Source organism: Microcaecilia unicolor, chromosome 3, assembly GCF_901765095.1.
Source record: "Microcaecilia unicolor chromosome 3, aMicUni1.1, whole genome shotgun sequence".
NCBI lineage: Eukaryota > Metazoa > Chordata > Amphibia > Gymnophiona > Siphonopidae > Microcaecilia > Microcaecilia unicolor.
Window position 1 is genome coordinate 235,395,219 of NC_044033.1, and position 19,612 is coordinate 235,414,830.

The 19,612-nt window shown below is 43.3% G+C and overlaps 1 protein-coding gene across 1 annotated transcript; it reads left to right on the forward strand.

Moving 5' to 3' along the window:
- Window positions 1-790: 790 nt before the first annotated feature.
- On the forward strand, window positions 791-14,156 carry LOC115464445 (vomeronasal type-2 receptor 26-like). Its single transcript, XM_030194825.1, has 4 exons — window positions 791-1,633; window positions 8,914-9,141; window positions 10,440-10,566; window positions 13,252-14,156. The coding sequence occupies exons 1-4, from the start codon at window positions 791-793 to the stop codon at window positions 14,154-14,156; spliced, it is 2,103 nt and encodes a 700-aa protein (XP_030050685.1).
- The last annotated feature ends 5,456 nt before the right edge of the window (window positions 14,157-19,612 follow it).

Genomic DNA, 19,612 nt, shown 5'->3' on the forward strand with positions numbered 1-19,612 from the left:
CTCCAGTTGAGTGTGTTTCTTTTATTGTGAGTTAAGTGATGTTTCTATGTCTTTTCCCTGCTTTGGAATTCTTGATATACTAAAGATAGAGGGACCAGTACACAGAGGGTCAATGCCTGCTTTTAGTGTTCTCTATCTCCTCCTGCTGGTAGACGGATACAACCCATCAGTTCCTGGATTCATCTGCTGTGACTAAAGGAAAGAAAATTATCAGGTATGTCTTAATTTTTCCATAGTCCATCCAGACTCCGTGCATATAAACAACCACCTGCAAATTATGTTCTACCAAAGCCTATGGTCTGTGTGATTTAAACTGTTATGTCACAGAGACAAAGATGAACATAAGAACATAAGTATTGCCATGCTGGGACAGACTGAAGGTCCATCAAGCCCAGCATCCTATTTCCAACAGTGGCCAATCCAGGTCACAAGTACCTGGCAAGATCCCAAAAAGTACAATACATTTTATGCTGTTTATCCTAGAAATAAGCAGTGGATTTTCCCCAAGTCCATTTTAATAATGGTCTATGGACTTTTCGTTTAGGAAGCCATCCAAACGTTTTTTTTAAAACCCGCTAAGCTAACTGCTTTTACTACATTCTCTGGCAACGAATTCCAGAGTTTAATTACATGTTGAGTGAAGAAAAGTTTTCTCTGATTCTTTTTAATTTACTACTTTGTAGCTTCATCGCATGCCCCCTAGTCCTAGTATTTTTTGGAAAGAGTAAACAAGCGATTCACATCTACCCATTCCACTCCACTCACTATTTTATAGACCTATCATGACAATATGTTCATTATTTTTCTACAACAGATCAGCTACACCTCACAGAATCTTTATATGAGCGACACTGATACGTTTCCTTATTTCTACCGGACTGTCCCCAATGAGTTGCATCTTTGTGCTGGGATAGGCAAACTCCTGAAGCATTTTGGCTGGAACTGGGTTGGTATCATTGCACCCAATGATGAAGGCAGTGAGAGGGCTGTGCGGATTCTGAGAGAAGGAATTGAACAGAACGGTGGCTGCGTCTCATTCCATGAAACCTTCCCTCACCACGGCAGAATCCCAGATATGCAATTAGAGAAAATTGCCGGCTTAATTAATGAATCCTCTACTGTGAACATTCTCTACTTTAATGAAAATTCTGTATTTACAATACAGGATGTGATGAGGTATTACTTTCTACAGATACCTGGCAAGGTTTTCATCTCCATAGATAAGATGGAGCTAAGTTTAGAAATACTATTGGGTTTTCATATGAAGAACAACTCCTTGATATTTACCACGCATAGGAAGGATATGCCAAAGTTTTTCAAATTTATCCGTGAGACGAATCCTATCTGGCTTAAAACTGATTATTATAGTTTGGATTGGTGGCTGAGCCTGTGTGACAGCAACTGCCCAAAGAATATCAAAAGACAATGCAGCCCTAGGAGTATATCCAGCCATACAGGTTCATCCGAATTCAGTGATCACTGTCACACCACACACTTTGCAAGCAGCTATAATGTGTACAATGCTATGTATGCCGTGGCACACGCACTGCATAACATGATCATGTCTGGCTCAGGAAATGACACCACACGGAGTACAGAAAATTGGGAATTTTTGGATTATTTGCCATGGAAGGTAATATCATTTGTTACAGGACTTCTTTATTCAGAATAAAAAGAGTGATATACTTTGGAACAGAGTGAAATGGAAGCTTTCACAGAGGAGGGAGAGTGCTGTGGAGATTGTGGGGTCCTTTTACTAAGGTGCACCAAAAAACTGGCCTGTGCTGGTATAGACACGTGTATTGGATGCGCACAGTTCAATTTTTAAGGGGACCTGCAAAAAAGGCCCTTCTTTGGCCGAAAATGGATGTGCAACAAAATGAAAATTGGCATGCGTCCATTTGGGGCCTGAGACCTTACTGCCACCCATTGACTTAGCAGTAAGGTCTCATGTGTTAACTGGGTGGTAATTGTCAGCGCATGTACAATGCTGGTTACCACCCGGTTAGTGCCACGCACCAGAAACTTTTCTGGCGCTCATAGCGAATGCACATAAAAAATGAAATTACCACCAGGGGCACACAGTAGCCAGGCGGTAGTTCAAAACTGACATGCGTAGGATGCACATACGCACCTATGCGGCTTAGTAAAAGGGCCCCTGTATGACTTCATAGATTTTCAGTTCTTGTGGTCAGAGCAGGGACTGTATATTGTATTAAGTGCTCCAGCTGAACTTTTAGCCTTACGTATCCTATCTCTCCCCTAGGATTTTGATAATTAAACAACAATCATCATAATTTGAACACCACCCCTCCCACAACAATGCTGTATAGTTGTACATCATACTTTTATTATTACATTTTGCTTTGTATGTAGGCCTGTGTCTCCTTTCCCTGCAGATAAGATAATATGCTGATGTTTTCTTGAGTTAGTGAGGCTGACATAATCTATTATTTTTTTTTGATGGCTACTATCACACCGTGATGCCTCTCAAGTGTAATTAGTAACTTGTAAGTCCAGGTCCACGGCTCCCTTGCGGGGTTTCTATATAAAACTTTGTTTATAATTATTTGAAATTATAATAGTTAAGAAACATAAAGCTCTATTGTTCCAGGGCCCTTCTTCTCCTGGTTCACATCATATAACAGCTAATTTCATGTAGGGAGCCCGCTTACGGGTTTTGCCTATAAGGGTGGCCAAAAAAAGCCCCCCTTTCAACCGGATGCACTCGCTGGCCACACCAGAGTGCTTATAGCTCCAGTCTCGCACAGAGTTCAATGCTATCTTTTAAAGAAAGTTCATTCACTTGAAAAAGTTCATATACTACAATTACTTCCAGCAAACTCGAGCCCTTTGTACCCTCTCCTCAGTTAACATTCTGAGGCATAGGGGACCCCTCCCTTAAACATACCAGCAGCCTAACATCTGATATCCACCTACATGGGTCAGGCTTGAATGCAGTATCAAGTTCCTAATATACTTCAAAAGGAAACAGGTTTAAATGCTTGCAGTAATTCCAAAGGCTTTCTCTTTAGGGATCCTTCCTCCACCTTTGGATGAAATACACAATCAAGTTTATCAGTCCCTTAGGCTGCTCTCCTTTCACCTTTGCCAGAGCAGAAATGTCCATGGGCTCTGGCTCAGGTGTTCCTCCCTCCCCTTGAATTAATGAAACCTTTTCTATGGGCACTCCATCGGTTCCTCCCCTTTCCCCTTCTTCTGCAGCTGATAATCCTTATGATTAGCTGGCCTAAAAGGGTCATGAGACCCACCCTCAGGAACTTGGGAAGTGTAGTCAGTATTATCCTTCCTGGTGACTTGCCCCAGGGATCTTGGGGCTTATAGTGAGGGCTAACCTCTCTAAAAGATTCATGGGACCTACCCTGGGGAAACTGGGAGTTGTAGTCCCTTAAGTCTTCTGAGAAATGTCTGGTTCTACCTCGGGGAAACTGGGAATTGTAGTCCCTTAAGTCCTTTGGGAGATGCCAGGCTTTTGGGCGCCTTTTCCCAAAGATCTCCCCCCTCCCCATATCTACCTTGCTCATCACACTACCCAGAGTTTAATTTCTGGGGGAACAGTCTGGAATGCAGTTCTACCACTTCTTTTCAGATTCAGAGCAGCAGAGGTGTCTTACTCCAGCCCCTCTCTTCCAGACAGTCTTTATGTAAAATGAAGGAAGGGGGTGAGCCTGGAACACAGCAGAGAAAGGTCACTGTACTCCCTAACCTAGGGATCGATGCTCAGAATTTGACACTATCTGGAACAGCGCCCGATCAATATCGCGAGCACAGCGCTGAAAAATAGCTCCCCGTTGCTCAACTGTAAAAGGATACAAATGATATGCACACTGTTTGACTGAAAGCAAGGGGGAAGAACGTGTCTGGTGCATGTGCACAAGAGTTAAACAACTCTTGTACGCATGCACCTGGCAAACCTGGAAGCAAAGCACACACTGGGACCATTCTTCTATGCTTTAAATATGAGCTTTTCAAAAAAATATTTTCAGCTGAAAAGCTTATATTTGAGGGCAGAAAACAGGTGCCACTGTGTGCTTTCACTTTTGGATTTGCTCTGAGCTGCATAAATTTGTCTCTCACTACCAGTGCTTACAGGCTTCCACAGGCTTCCTTCTGCTTTCAAATTACATAAAAATTGGAAAACATGAGAAATCTTCTCTACTAACACCCCAACGTGTGCTCTGAGCTGGTGTTAGGTTTTCAGCGTTAAAGGCGGCTTTGTTTTGTGTGCTGTTCTCTGAGCATTGACAGGGAATAGAAAATGACCTCATTAACCTCTGTTTGACTACATTTCCAATTTTCCAAGTTTATTTAAAATTTGATATACTACTCAATCAACAATCTACGGGATCCTTTTACTAAGGTGCACTGAACAGTGGCCTGCGCTACTCTAGGCGCACGTTTTGGATGTGCACAGATCCATTTTTCAGCGCACCTGTAAAAAAATGCCTTTTTTTGGGGGGGGGGGGGGGGCTGAAAATGGACATGCAGCTAAATGAAAATGACGCATGTCCATTTTGGGCCTGAGACCTTACCACCACCCATTGACTTAGCAGTAAGGTCTCATGCGTTAACCAGGTGGTAATGGTCAACACGCGTTCAAATGCCAATTACCGCCCATGCACCGGAAAATAAAAATATTTTCCAGCATGCTTACTGGACGTGTGTAAAAAATGAAATTACCGATTGGGCCACGCGGTAGCCGGGTGGTAATTCCAAACTGATGCGCATAGGCGCCTACTCGGCTTAGTAAAAGAGACTCTAGGTGATGCACAACAATAAAAAACGTGAAAAGGAAAGGAATGTCAATCATAATGAAATGGGAGAAGAAAGGAAAGTGGAGGAGAAAAACAAAACGTTAGGAAATAACAAGCAAAAAATAAAAAGTGTCCACTATGCTATCTGTGCTAATCATTGGGCCCCCTTTTACAAAGGCGCACTAGCATTTTTATCACTTCTAACGCTGGCATTAGGTTTTGAGCATTGGCTCATTAGCCCTTCTTCTCCTGTTATTCCCTCTTCCTTTAACTAACCTGCAGGAAGTACTAACACACGCTTACAGCAAGTTAACATGCACTACCACTGAGCACACTCAGGCATCCTGCTGTAGCTTTTGTACCAATTCAAATTGGATTTTTTTTTAGCACTGGGGCAGGTCTGGGAGCAGACAGTAGGCATGTTCTGCGGTAATCAGTTAGTGCAGCTACACTGCCACATGCTAATCGATTAGCGTGAGGTTAGCACATGAGCCCTTACTGCACACAAAAAAGGTGCTGGTAAGTGCTTATGCGCTAATGGCCACGCACTAATGAGAACATTAGAAACATAGCAACATGATGGCAGATAAAGGCCAAATGGCCATTCTGCTGTTTCTTCACACCAATTCTTGAGGCCTCTGCGCCTTTCTCTTGCTATGATGATCTACTGCGCCACTGAATCCCTCTTCTCTACTTGGCTTAATCACTAAATGCCATTTTGATAAAATGGCTCTTAACGATCACTTCCTGAATGATGTCATTTTGAAAACAGGGATCTTTTACAGCATCTTGCAGTAACACCTGTCAGTAATAGTAATAACTTTTTAAATATATTTGTTTTTGAGTTATTTGGAAAAATGTTGAGGGTCCCATTGTTTTAGAAACACGGTGTATAAAGGGGAACCTATTTTAGGTGCCAAGAATTCACATATATAGACCCCATCCTATAAAGGAAAGTAGGCACCTCTTTTTCTTTACAGAATACTAGGGTAAAAGCTAAATATATCCCTATATTTTAGGAGTAAGCACTTACACCAGCCATAGAGCCACAGTGGCTTTTCTAAAATCTGCCCTTTACATGCGTAAACTAAGGGTCGATATTCAGCTTGGTAGGAGCAATCTGAACTAGAAAAGTCCCCTCACTAGAGGCATTGTCAAACCATCCCAGCATAATTCATCACTTATATCAGCAAGTCTGAATGTTGACAACAGTGCTAAAAGTTAAATATTTAGGGGCCCTTTTACTAAGACACGTATAGGTTCCAACGTGCATCCAACACGCCTACTGCGTGCCCAGGGCAGTAATTCCATTTTTGACGCACATCCAAAACATGCGGTAGAAAATATTTTCTACCACGTGGCGCTTACCCGGTGGTAATCAGCAATGTACGCACACTGATACCACCCAGTTAGTGCGTGAGACCTTACTGCCAAGTCAATGGGTAGCAGTAAGGTCTCAGGCTGAAAATGGACGTGTGTTCATTTTAATTTTGCCACACGTCCATTTTCGGTCACAAAAAAAATGCCTTTTTTCCTGGCGTGCTGAAAAATGGACCTGTGTGCGTCCAAAACATGCACCTACACCAGCGCAGACCAGTTTTACGTGCACCTTATTAAAAGGGCCCCCCAGTTTTGAGAACATATAGATATACTGAAGAAAAAAAATTAAAACAGGACCGATGTCAATTTGGAAGCTACTGCATAAAGGATTTAAAATGTTTTAAGTCTGCCATATTCTGATGGTCATAAAAAAGCTATTTTATGATGTCAATAACATTTTTTATGATGTTATAATTGAGTATATAGTGACTGGTGATATAAGCAATTAGTTATTATTATTAATTTGGATTTTGCTCACACCTTTTTCAGTAGTAACTCAAGGTGAGGTACATTCAGGTACACTGGACATTTCTCTGTCCCAGGAGGGCTCCCAATCTAAGTTTGTGCCTGAGGCAATTGAGGGTTAAGTGACTTGCCCAAGATCACAAGGATCAGTAATGGGATTTGAACCAGCCACCTCTGGATTTCAAGACTGGTACTCTAACCACTAGGCCACTCCTCCACTTTGCTCCACTTTTACAGGCAGATGTGAGGTGCTGTGCTGCCGATTGCACGACCTTTAAAATGCAGGGGGTCAGGTGGCAGAGAGAAGGGGGCCATCGAGGGAGCCGAGGGTAGGCAGGTGGGTACTGGGTCGGGGGGCTCTGGGGCGGGGGCAGAATGGATCTGGGGCTGAAAAGTAGGGTAGGTGAGAGAATGGGGCTGGAGCTGAAAAGGGGGGCCCTAATGCAAGGCAGGTGAATGAAGGGGACTGGAACTGGGGGCTAAAAAGGAGGGTAGGTGGGATAAGGGGGCTAGTACTGGAACTGGGGGCTGAAACTGTGGGGACTGGGGGCTGAAAAGGGGTCAGGGAGAAGTGACTGGGGCTGAAGCTCAGGACTGATGGGAGAAAAGGGCTGGGGCTGAAACTGGGGACTGATAGGATAGTGGGGCTGGAACTGGGGGCTGAAAAGGGGATCAGGTGGGAGATATGGGCTGGGGCTGGAACTAGGGGCAGGTGGGATAATGGGGCCAGAACTGGGGGGGGGGGGCGAAAAGAGGGGGCAGAGAGAGAGAGGACAGATCCTGGATGGAAGGGGGAAATTGAAGGCAAATGGTGGATCGAAGCAGGGGCGTAGCCAGACAGCAGATTTTGGGTGGGCCTAGTCAAGAAGTGGGTGGGCACCAAGTGTTCTCCCCCCCCCCCCCCCCCAATGCAATGAGGCCAGTATCAGCAGCTTAGGAAGCTTAGACTGCTGAAGTGGAGAGCAGTGTTTTCAGCATCATCAGGGGGAGGTCCTCAGCTGGCGGAGGTTGGGATCCCCACTAGCTAGCACTAAATATGTGCTGCTATTGGGTGGGCCTGAGCCCTAAGTGGATGGGCCCTGGCCCACCCAGGCCCACCTGTGGCTATGCCACTGGATCGAAAAGGCAGAGAGAAAGGGCAGACAGTGGATGGAAGGGAGAGAAAGGGCAGACAGTGGATGGAAGGGGGAGAGAGAGGGCAGACAGGGGCAGACAGTGGATGGAATGGCTAGAGAGGGCAGACAGTGGATGGGAGAGAGAGGGCTGACAGTGGATGGAAGGGGCAGGGAGAGAGAGGGCAGACAGTGAATAGAGGGGACAGGAGAGAGGACAGATACTGGGTGGCAGGGAGAGAGTGAAGACAGATGCTGGATGGAAGGGAGACAGTGAAAAGAAGATAAGGAAAGCAGAAACCAGAGACAACAAACTGTAAATAAAATATATTTTTTTCTTTTTTTGCTTTAGGATAAAGTAGTATTGTAGCTGTGTTAATAAATGTTTAAAAATAGAACATGGAAATAAGGTAATCTTTTTATTGGACTAATTTCAATACATTTTGACTAACTTTCGGAGAACAAAACCCCCTTCCTCAGGTCAGGATAGGATACTGTAACACCACTATACCATATTGACCTGAGGAAGGAGGATGATGTGACAATGTTGATATGAAGGCCCTGCATTGAAATTTATTGTCCATATAATTTGATTACTCACTGGAGGCAGCCATGGATTTTCAATGGCATGATTCGGTTAATGTCAGAGAAGCCTGGAGCGGTTGGGTAGAGCCAGCAGCTATCTGAATCCTGCCAGTTTTCAGCAGTATTACCCAGATAACTATCCAGTTAACTTAGGATGGCAAAAAAGCTGCCCAAAGTTAACTGGATAGTTATCCTGGGTCTGCCTCTGAATATGATTGATACTAAGGTAAGTCCTGATAGCTACCCCAAATTTGATATTCCATGCTGGTACCTGGATAGGGGCTTGCACTAAATATCTGTGACTAAAACAACTGGCACCATTTAAAGGAATATTGACAATCCCTGACTGAATACTCTGGTGACTTTCTGCATAATAGCACAACACATATAATTTTAACTGTATATAGGGTGGACATTTTTCAACCCCCCCCCTCCCCCCCCCACACACACACAAAAGTCCATCTGCAGAAATGGCTTTGAAATTTGCTACCCTTATAATAATTATAAAGAAAAGAAAAGAAAAGGTTTTGTTATTATGTATACTTGAAATTATCTGAGTAACTGGCACCGCTGTAAATTTTCACCTCAATCTTTAGCTCCATCATTATCTGAGGAATCTCCACTTTAAGAACGGTCTGGGGGAAGAGATGTACATGGATGAGAATGGAGACCTCGCCACTGGATACGATATTTTTACCTTGCTATTTCTTCCCGATGGGACATGGAAATATGAAATTGTTGGAAGTTATAACCCTCATGTTCCTCCAGGACAAGATTTCACCATTAATGAAAAGGCGATCATATGGGAGAGTTCATTCACCCAGGTCAGATTTAAGTGATATTAGATCATGATGAGAGGTGCTGATCCAAGCAGGTATCATGAATCTTGCCATAAAATGATCAAAAGAATGATTGTCAACGACTGGCTGCCACAGATTCTGCCCCATCAGCAACACTTGTCAGATAAAGTTGTCTGCTTTGTATATTCAAAACGAGGCTAAAAGCCCACCTTTTTGAGGCTGTTTTTAACACCTAACTCCTATTCACCTGTTCAGTGCCCATGTCTGTTTTAATCTTCCCACTATAAGTAATTCCCTAATCACTTATTAGCCCTGTTTGTCTTGAACAGGTTGTAAGATCTACCGAGCAGGGACCGCCTCATATGTGTTTAGTATACAGCACTGTGTATGTCTAGTAGCGCTATAGAAATGATAAGTAGTAATAGTAGTAGTAGTGGTCTAGGGGATAAAAATTTAGGGGTCCTTTTACAAAGGCTTGTTGAAAATGGATTGTGGTAGTGTAGGAATGGGTTTTGAGCACATGCCAATCCATTTTTCAGCGCGCCTGTAAAAAAGGCCTTTTAAAATTTTTTGCCGAAAATGGACGTGCAGCAAAATCAAAATTGCTGCGCATTCATTTTGAGTCTTAGTCCTTACCACCAGCCATTGACCTAGTGGTAAAGACTCATTGGTAACTGGGCAGTAATGACCTATGTGCGTCAAATGCCACTTGGCACGCGTCCGATACGTGCATCCGAAAATAAACATTTTTCAGACATGCATATCAGACGCACTCCAAAAATGAAATTACTGCAAGAGCCATACGGTAGCCATGCGGTACCTGCACTTTGGCACACGTTGGGCGCACGTAGACGCTTACACGGCTTATTAAAAGGGTCCCTTAGCCAGTTAGAACTGAAAATCCAAGTTTGCTGGCTGTTGTTTCATAGTGTAAACATGCCCCCAGGGACTCCTACTTTGAAAGCAAAAACAGACGGTAGTAATTAGCTGCTCCATAAGGAACATTTTCAACCAGTCCAATCAAGCCATGGTTAGGTAGCTTGATCCTTTGTAACTGGCCCTTGAGGATAATTGGATAACAGGTTCCCTAGGCCATCAAGGCACATAGGCCTATTTTGTAAAAGGCAACAGATATATACGGTTGATTGAAACTTGAGCCTGGGACATTTTGTGGTTGGCCCACTTATGTGGACTGCTTATTCTGCTCGGTTTCTGATATCCAAAGAAAATATCTCAACTGGTGATCAGAAAAGGAGCACACCATTTTAGAAGCAACGATCAGTGTCAAATGAAGTTACATAACCTGTTTTCTCAATCCTCAGACACCTCCGCAATCCAGATGCAGCCCGAGTTGCCATCCTGGTTACAGAAAGTTAACCAGGAAAGAAAAGCCCGTCTGTTGCTATGACTGTATTCCATGTGCTGAGGGAGAGGTCTCCAACCAAACCGGTGAGTGACATAGGAGCCAACTTTTCAAAATTATTGGGGGTGCTGAATTTTTTTTTTCTTTTTTTTACAGGCAGTGCGTCTCTCCCCCCCCCCCCCCCCCATCTTAAAATTCTGTCTACTGTAGTCTTCCCTGAACAGTCTTCCTTCCTGTACACATTAATTGAATTGATTTGCTTACTTTCTTTTTTTGTCTATTAGATTGTAAGCTCTTTGAGCAGGGACTGTCTTTCTTCTATTTTTGTGCAGCGCTGCATACGCCTTGTAGTGCTATAGAAATGCTAAATAGTAGTAGTAGTAGTAGTAGTAATAGTCCCACCCCTCAGTCCCCCTGTACTGTGCAAATATAAAGAGATGCAAATTTTAAAAACTGACATATTTCAATCACTATACTATAGGTTAACAAATACAAATAAAACAAAAAATGGAAAATATGATATCATTTTAGTGGACTAAATACATTTTTCAATTAGCTTTCAAAGGCCAAAACCTCTGTCCTCAGGTCAGGACAGTATACTGCTGTTATGGTATTCTGTTCTGACATAAGAAAGGAGGGTTTGGTCTCCAAACATTAGTCAAAAATGTATTAAAATTAGTCCAGTAAAGATATCACCTTACTTCCATTTTCTGTATTTATTAACACAGCTACCACACTACTTTATCCTAAACTAAAAATAAAATTCATTTTTTTCCTACCTTTGTGGTCTGGCCGTTTACTGTTTCTAATTGTTTTGGTCCCAGTCTCTTGTTTCTTCTTTCCTCGATCTTTAACTTTCCCCCCTTTCCATCCAGCGTCTCCCCCCTCTCTCCCCCCTTTCCTTCTACCATCTGCCCCCTCTCTTCCCCATTTCCATCCAGCATCTGCCCCTCTCTCTTTCCTTTCCATCCAGCGTCTGCCCCCTCTCTTCCCTCTTTCCATCCAGCGTCTATTTTCTCCATCCATGTGTAGTTTTTCTCCTCTCTCCCCTGCCCTCTCCCCCCATCCATATCCAGTAATTCTCCTCTCTCCCCTGCCCTCCCATCCATACTACTACTACTACTACTTATCATTTCTAAAGCGCTACAAGGCATACGCAGCGCTGTACACCATACACAAAAAGACAGTCCCTGCTCAAAGCGCTTACAATCTAGAACCAGATGCATCCATCATTCTGTGTTCACTGCAGTGTGGCACAGGTGAAGAGTAACCATACCACACATTTATACAGAACCCTGTCTGATTTTGCAGGGCACTTTCTCCACATACCATGTTCCAAGACATAAAGCAGCACTGAGGCTCTTTGAGGAGCAATAAATTCAGTGCTTTTTATTCTATATTTCATCATATTCTCATTTGAGATTGTATTTCAAAGGAAACACTGTGCATATTTTACTATTTATGGATAGTTCCCTGGTGCAACCACCATTCTTCAAATTATGCTGAGAATACAATGTATAGTCTACTACACAAAGCTCAGGAGCAGCTGGTTCCAATAGTAAATGAATAAGGCTTAACATACCACTCCTATTAAAAGTGCAGCACAAAGACACTAACCCTGCCCAGATCCTTGCTAATGTCTGCCCAAACTTCTGAACAGGCTACTTCTTTTCAAAATGCAAAGTGATTTTTCTACATTCTCTGGCTACAAGAACCATAAACTCTTCTTTAGCATTTCAATTAAAAATTTAAAACAGAGAACAAAAAAATGTTTTTCTTGCCATTGCACAATCTCCTTTTGGTTTCTCATCAGTTATGTGTCACAGCAGTTTAAGGTTCAAATGACATTTGACCTTTTTAAACATTTGTAACAGCAGCCAGAGATAAAACAGAGCACCATTTAATCGGGAAAGACTCAGTGCTTGCAGTCTGTTTGAGGGGTGTAGGCAGGAGAAATTTATTATAAATATTAAGACAAATCATGGCCATTAACTTAAAAGAAAAAAATAACCCTAAACATGAGCCCTTTAGGACACTTTAGTTTCACTTTCAAAGACACATTTTTTCATGAAATAAGAGGACACAAATTAAACTTTTTTTCTACCTCCTGTTAGTTTAAAATCTATTGCTTTGATTTACCTGACTGAAGAGCAGTAAAAACAAAGCACAGCACAGCAGGCTGCCTCTTGTCTTCTCTCCTTATCTCTCTCAGCCTCCCGCGCTTGTGTAAACAGGAAATGAGGGCAGGACGCTCAGAGAGGCAGCCTGCTATGCTCTGCCCTGCTTTGCTTTCACTGCTGTTCAGGTAAAATCAGTTTTAAGCGCTGGCTGAGCTGCAGGAAAGCAAGGAGGGCAGGTTTCAAAATATTGGGGGTGCTCGAGCACCCACGGAGTCGGCGCCTATGGTGAGTGATATCATGAAACACATGGGGTTAAACATAGATACAAGTTATTCATTATGGTCTCTGCTCTGTGAAATTGATCAGGGAAGCAAATCTTGAGGAAATGTGATTGATTATTCCACAGGCTGGGTGACATTGTTGTTCCCTTTGGAAAATGAGAGAAAATACTCCAGATAATACCGCCCCTCTTCCAGTCAGCTGGCCAGCCAGCCATGTTGGTTCAAGTAGCAAATGCCCTGTCTGTTTAGAAGCAACATATTATTAGAGTTACAATGCTCATGCTATTTTGTGCACTAAACTTGCAGTGTACATTAGTAAATGGGCTCCATGGTAACTGTGCAATAATGAGACAATAATTCTCCTTCTCAGATATGGACACCTGTACAACATGTCCAGAGGACCAATGGCCCAATCAGAAGAGAGATGCTTGTATCCCAAAAATGAAAACCTTCCTGTCTTATGAAGATCCTTTGGGGATAGCTTTAACGATCATCAGCATTTTCTTCGTTCTGATCAATGTTGCCATCCTAGGAGTCTTTATTAATTACCGTGACACTCCCATAGTGAGAGCCAATAACCGAGACCTCAGTTACATTCTCCTCATCTCCCTCATTCTCTGCTTCCTTTGCTCCTTGATATACATTGGTCATCCAAAGGAAGTAAACTGCATTCTTCGACATATTACATTTGGGATCACTTTCTCTATCACTCTCTCCTCCATACTAGCAAAAACCATCACTGTGGTCATGGCTTTTCATGCCACCAAGCCTGAAAGCAAGCTCCGGAAATGGATGGGTTCCAGGGTCTCAATTCCTATGCTCCTTTTTTGTTCCTTTATTCAAATTGTTCTGTGTCTTGCCTGGTTGTTCATTGCTCCTCCATTCCCATATCTTAATATGAGATCAGAAATTGGAATAATAATAATTGAATGTAACGAAGGGTCAATAATTGCATTTTACTGTGTTCTGGGTTACCTGGGATTTCTGGCCAGTCTCAGCTTCATCGTAGCTTTCCTAGCAAGAAATCTACCTGACAGTTTCAATGAGGCCAAGTATATCACCTTCAGCATGCTGGTGTTCTGCAGCGTCTGGATTTCCTTTATCCCGACATACTCGAGCACCAAGGGCAAGTACATGGTGGCAGTGGAAATATTTGCTATTCTAGCCTCCAGTGCTGGACTTCTGGGCTGTATCTTTCTCCCTAAATGTTACATTATTCTGCTGAGTCCTGAAAAGAACAGTAGGAAATACCTAACAAAACATGTAATGACCTAAAGGCCTAGAAATGATAATAGCAACATAAATTCAATGGGGATATCCTGAAAACCTTGACTGGCTAGGTGTGCCTCGAGGACTGGAGTCATTTGAAAAGAAATATTAGACTGCCTTGAAAACCTATTTTTGTATTCAGACTTTTCATTGGTTAAGCATATTTTTATGAATGTTTATTATGTCATAATGATGGTTTCTTCCATTCCAAATGTCTCCCACTCACTAGTTGTATATAGGGTTGATATGTTGTTCTATGCCAAGTCCCCTGCTTTTATTTTTTGTCTTTGGTTTGTCTCAGTAATGTTTTATAATTTGTTCAATGCCTGTTTTATGCACTGGATTTTGTAAACTGCCATGATGGCTCCTCAATGGTGGTATATGCAAAATAAATAAATAATGCTTATGTAAAGTAGTTTTACACCCCAGTCTTGTGCTCTATAACGTTATGTCATTTCTATGATACGTGAATTATCTGTGGTGAAATCTCTAAACATAAAAAGGAGGGTTCTTTCTGTGTATTCAAGGAGAATAGATTCTTCTTGTGTTGGCTGCTGGAGAATTATCTTTTAGCTTGATAGGATGCTGCTTGCTTATCTAATACCCATGTTGATAGCCTACATCAAAGCCCCTAGGAGGATCACGGAAACCTCATCCATAAGCCACAGTATCCTTTTCAGTATACTACCAATGAGCTCTCACAGATTGTAAGTACCCTACATACCCTAAAATTCTGCCCTATCCATTTCCTATACATCTTGATCATCAAGCATGATTCTGCATAGTTGACCTAGTCTGATCCTTCATTTTACTTTTGAACTGAGATATAATAGACTCTTAGAACAAGTGTATGTACTATGTAGACACGTGGAGGCAAATGGTTCCTGCATAAAGCACTATAGGGATATTTTACAAAGGCACACTAACATTTGTAGCATGCGCTGATTAGCATGCGCTAAATGTTAGAGACACCCATAGGAATATATGGGTGTCTCTAGCGTTTAGGACATGCTTATTTTTAGCATGCGCTAAAAACGCTAGTGCTCCTTTATAAAAGGACCCCTATATATAGCACTGTATGTTCCTATATAACCAAGGTATATGGGATTATAATACATGGCACTATTCATCTTTTCTAACCTGACTTTATAATATAGACTTCGTCTAACTTTATCTTTCACTGCTAAGGCCAGTGTCCATGTGCGCAGTCAGCAAGGGCATGACAAACATTATCAAAGACTGCAAGCCAGCCAAGGACCACTGGACATTCCCCTGGTGACTGAGCCAATATAATGGCTGCAGAAACAGAATGCAACAACTTGATGTTTACTGGGACAATGTGTTCCATGGTCAGGGTGGCTCTGTTACATCATGCATGTGATGTAGTGTTTTGCATCTTTAAACTACAATGTTGTAAAATCCCAGGCCTGTTGTCCCAGACTTGTGACACCTAATGCTCTCGACTGTCTATCAATAGTCAACTGTGAACCATCTGAGCAAGAAACATACCCAGGTATACTCAATTTGTTTGTACTAAACCTTAAGACCTTAGTCTTATCTGCATTTAATTTAGTCTCACAGAAAGGGACCAGCATTTTATTTCCTACATCCCATATCTAATTCAGAAAACAAATTATCATGAGATGCAGCTGAAACCAACAAGAAAATATCATCTGTGTAAGACAAAAGTTTCATACCATCCTTTAGTTTTATTTTTCTAAGTTTTGGACATTTTTTGTTTTGAAAATGAGCCCCTAAAGTTCTTTTTGCAAATAGTTTCAAGAGTAACACCCTATTGAATGATTAGATTCAGGGCCACCTAGAGACTAGGCCGGGCCCGGGGCAAGGCCGCCCTGCCTCCGCCGCCCCACCTGCACCCCCCCCCCCGCCGCTGGCACCACCCCGTCGCTCTCCCTGCCGCTGCCACCCCCGTTGCTCCCCCCGCCTCTGCCACCCCCATCGCTCCCCCCACTGCTGCCACCACCCCCCGCCGCTGCAGTCCGCGGTCTCACCTGCCTGCCTCCATGGCTCCGGACCCCCTGCATTCAAAGCAGCAGTCACAGATCGCCTCTCTTCTGGCCTTCCCTCCCTATATTGAGTGAGAAGCCAGAGCTAAGTGTTTCCCTGGGGTAGGAAACTGTAAGCAGTCAAGTCAGCCTCCATGAGTTAATTATACATGGACAGAAGACTGCCAAGAGAGAACCTTGCAGAGTATTCCTAAAGTATATACATTTGATGTGTGTCCAGAATGGACCTGAGATGGCATTTGTTGCCATAGTGTTTGGGCCTGGCTCAGAGCCAGCCCCATGAAGAGTATTGGCTGGGACTATATTGAGTGAGTGAGACTCTGCTTAAAAGGACTAAGCCTGTGAAGTAACAGAGCTGACTGCAGCCTTTTTGGTGTACATAAATGAAGTCCTTTTGACTTTTACTTGCAACCTGTATATGTCATGATGAGGTTAGTGCACAAGTCCCCATTAGGAGGCAAAATCCCCTCAGACTACAGTACTCAGAACCCCTTTTGGGACAGGATGGGAAGGGCAGGACCAAAAGGCAGGAGTGGAGTCCTAGCAGAGATGGAGAAGGAGTAGTAGAGGGAAAGGCTTGCCATTTGCCCAGTCCCCACTAGAGGGACTGGCCAGGACAAAGCTCAATTCCATGGCTGAGAAACAAGGTTGCCAGGTGGGCGGTTTTACCGCCCAATTGGGCGGGTTTTCGCCAGTGGCGGCTGGAAAATTTCGCCGGCCGCGGGATGCGGTTTTTTGGGCGGTTTTCCTGCCGCCGCTGTGCGAGTTCGGCAGTTTTTTCCGGGGCTTCTATTAGTCCAATTCAGTCCAATAGAAGCTTTCCGGGGCTTCTATTGGTCCAAATTGGACCAATATAAGCCTTTCAGGGGCGGGGCTGACGGCAGGGATGATGTAGGGGCGGGGCTAGTGATGTGGGGCGGGGTTAGTGATGTGGGAGGCGGGGTTAGTGACACGGGGGCGGGGTTCGGTGACGCGGAAGACGGGGATTGGCTATGGGTGGTTTTTGGGCGGGTTTATGGCTGTTTCAGGCTGGGAAAATTTTTCCCAGCTGGCAACCCTGCTGAGAAAGCAGTATGTGATTCCTCCTGGGTGTGGTGAGCAAAGGGAGGAATTTCTGAGGACTCTCCGAGAACAAGAGGCCCAGAAAAGCAGCTCTGAGGGGGAAGAAACCATGGAGTGTATGGAGGAGGAGAAGGATGTGCCTCTGGAACCCTCAGCAGAGCCTGCAGTTATGGAATGGGAAACTACCGAGCAAGAGAACTCCAGCCATTAAAGGCAGCGTGGGAGGACACAGGTGAATGAGCACTGTGTAGTGTGCTGCCAGCCCTTATTATAGAAGGGCTTCTTGTGTGTGCTGGAGAAGTGAAAGTAAAATGTTTGCTGATATTTTTGGCTTAATTGATGAACTGACTGAGATAAACTGTTTGAACTGCTTGGGGGGGGGGGGGGGGGGGGGAATTGGGTGAAGCCTTACCAGAGAGTTATAGGTTATAGCTACAGGCTGCCAGCCTGGAAGCTTATAAACTGTGGGAAAAAATTTGCTCACTGGGATCATAATTAGAGGAACTTTTCTCTGCTGCATAACTAAAGCCAACTTGGACGAGTGGAACTGAACTCAAGGGGAATCCAACCTGGACCCTTTGTGGTCTTTTGAATTGAACTGTTTGTGTGTGTGTGTGTGTGTGTGTGTGTGTGTGTGTGTGTGTGTGTGTGTGAGAGAGAGAGAGAAAACAGGCATTCAGAGGAGGACCCACTGCTGCTCCTAGATACTAGCCACACCCCAGGGGATTACAGTGTATGTGTGTGTGTGTGTGTGTGTGTGTGTGTGTGTGTGTGACATTTCAATGAGATCCTGCAAACAGCCACGAGCCACACTACAATAGGCATATACACACATAAATGCCAAAAAGCCATCTAAGTGCATGCATTTTACAGATAGACATATACATAGATGGAGTTCCCCCTCCTGGTACCAAGCCTCTTGAAAACAGATCCTGTGAATCCCCCTCCCACCTGTAGACTCCCCCTCCCCCAACGAGGGCCTATCTTATACTCTCTGGTGGTCCAATGTTGTAGCCCAGGCAGGAGCAATCCCCACTATCTTCTGCCTCCAGAAGCTACATCTGTAAGATGGCTGCCGTGAGCTTTAGTGGTAATCTCGCAGTATCTTGATATATCGCTAAAAGAGCCAAAGCACAACAACTATACGGTTTACTAATTAAAATCAGTACAGAGTGAAAGGAAGCAAGGAGGAAAAAAGGAGGAAAGGATAGTGAAGGTAAGTTAGGCAGAGATGAGTCTGACGGACTCCTAGAAAAAGATGGGTTTTTAATAGGGACTTGAACTTAGCGAAAAAAGTTTGAAATCTGATACTGATGGGGAAGATTTCAAAACATGAGCACAAAGTAGCTGAAAGCAGTTTTATGGGATACTAGTAAAAAAGCCCCGTTTCTGATGCAAATGAAACGGGGGCTAGCAATGTTTTCTTCTGTGTGCATGTGGGAGTGTGTGTGTCCCTGCCCTCGGGCCTCTCTCCCCTCCCCCCTCTGAGTCCTTCACTGTTACAGAGCCAGCGATTTGATTTCGTGCTCTGCTGTTTTCCTTCACTGACTGTGTTACAGAGAAGGCGGGGCAGACACTCATAGGGAAACCGGATATCTCGCCCCCTTCACACTTCCGGCTGGAGGCTTCATAGAACGTTGGTGTTGCTTTTTATATAGAGAGATGTTCAGACAGAGAGAAAAAGGTAATGGAAGAACAAGAAGGATACAGTGGGATGAGCCAAAGGAACAGGAGGGAACATAAGGAATAAGAAAATTGTTGAAGTATGCAGGAGCAGAAGGAAGATGACCTTTAAAAATAAACAAGAGATATTGAACTTGATATGGGAGGAGACAGATGTATTCTGCATATAAATATGACAAAATTACACCTCTATTGATAGATCTTTATTATTCATTTTAAATTATGTACAATATAATATTTGGGAGGCTTCCACCAAAGAGGGACAGGATTGGCACTCTATGAGATACTTTTCTATTGCATCTCCCCAATTCTAGACTATTTAGATCTAAGAGAGCTTTCTCATGTAGCTTTTCATATTAGGCAGCCACTATTTGGAATTCATTACCATCTCATATTAGAATGTTGAAAACTATTTAGTTTTTCAAAAATTGTTGAAATCTTTTTCTTTTAAGAAATATTTAGAGGCAGGTGTTTTACTATAATGTACTTCCTAAGAACAGCTTGACTTCTTATGTAGAAATCCACATAGAACTTTATGTGTTAGTGGAATTATAAGACCATTTGTAATGTAAAGTAGCTGTTAATTTAGCTGTCCAAGGTGAGCACTTAAAAAACCGCTGACTGTTACAGGCAGAATATTGACTGGCCAGAAAATACTACAAAAACCTTCATTGAATCACCATTGTCTGG

Excerpts from the sequence above, each read along its gene's own strand:
- LOC115464445 (XM_030194825.1), top strand. The coding sequence starts at position 791 with ATGTTCATTATTTTTCTACAACAGATCAGCTACACCTCACAGAATCTT. Across the intron at positions 9,142-10,439 it reads GGGAGAGTTCATTCACCCAG|ACACCTCCGCAATCCAGATG; the intron begins GTCAGATTTAAG and ends CTCAATCCTCAG. Across the intron at positions 10,567-13,251 it reads AGAGGTCTCCAACCAAACCG|ATATGGACACCTGTACAACA; the intron begins GTGAGTGACATA and ends TCTCCTTCTCAG.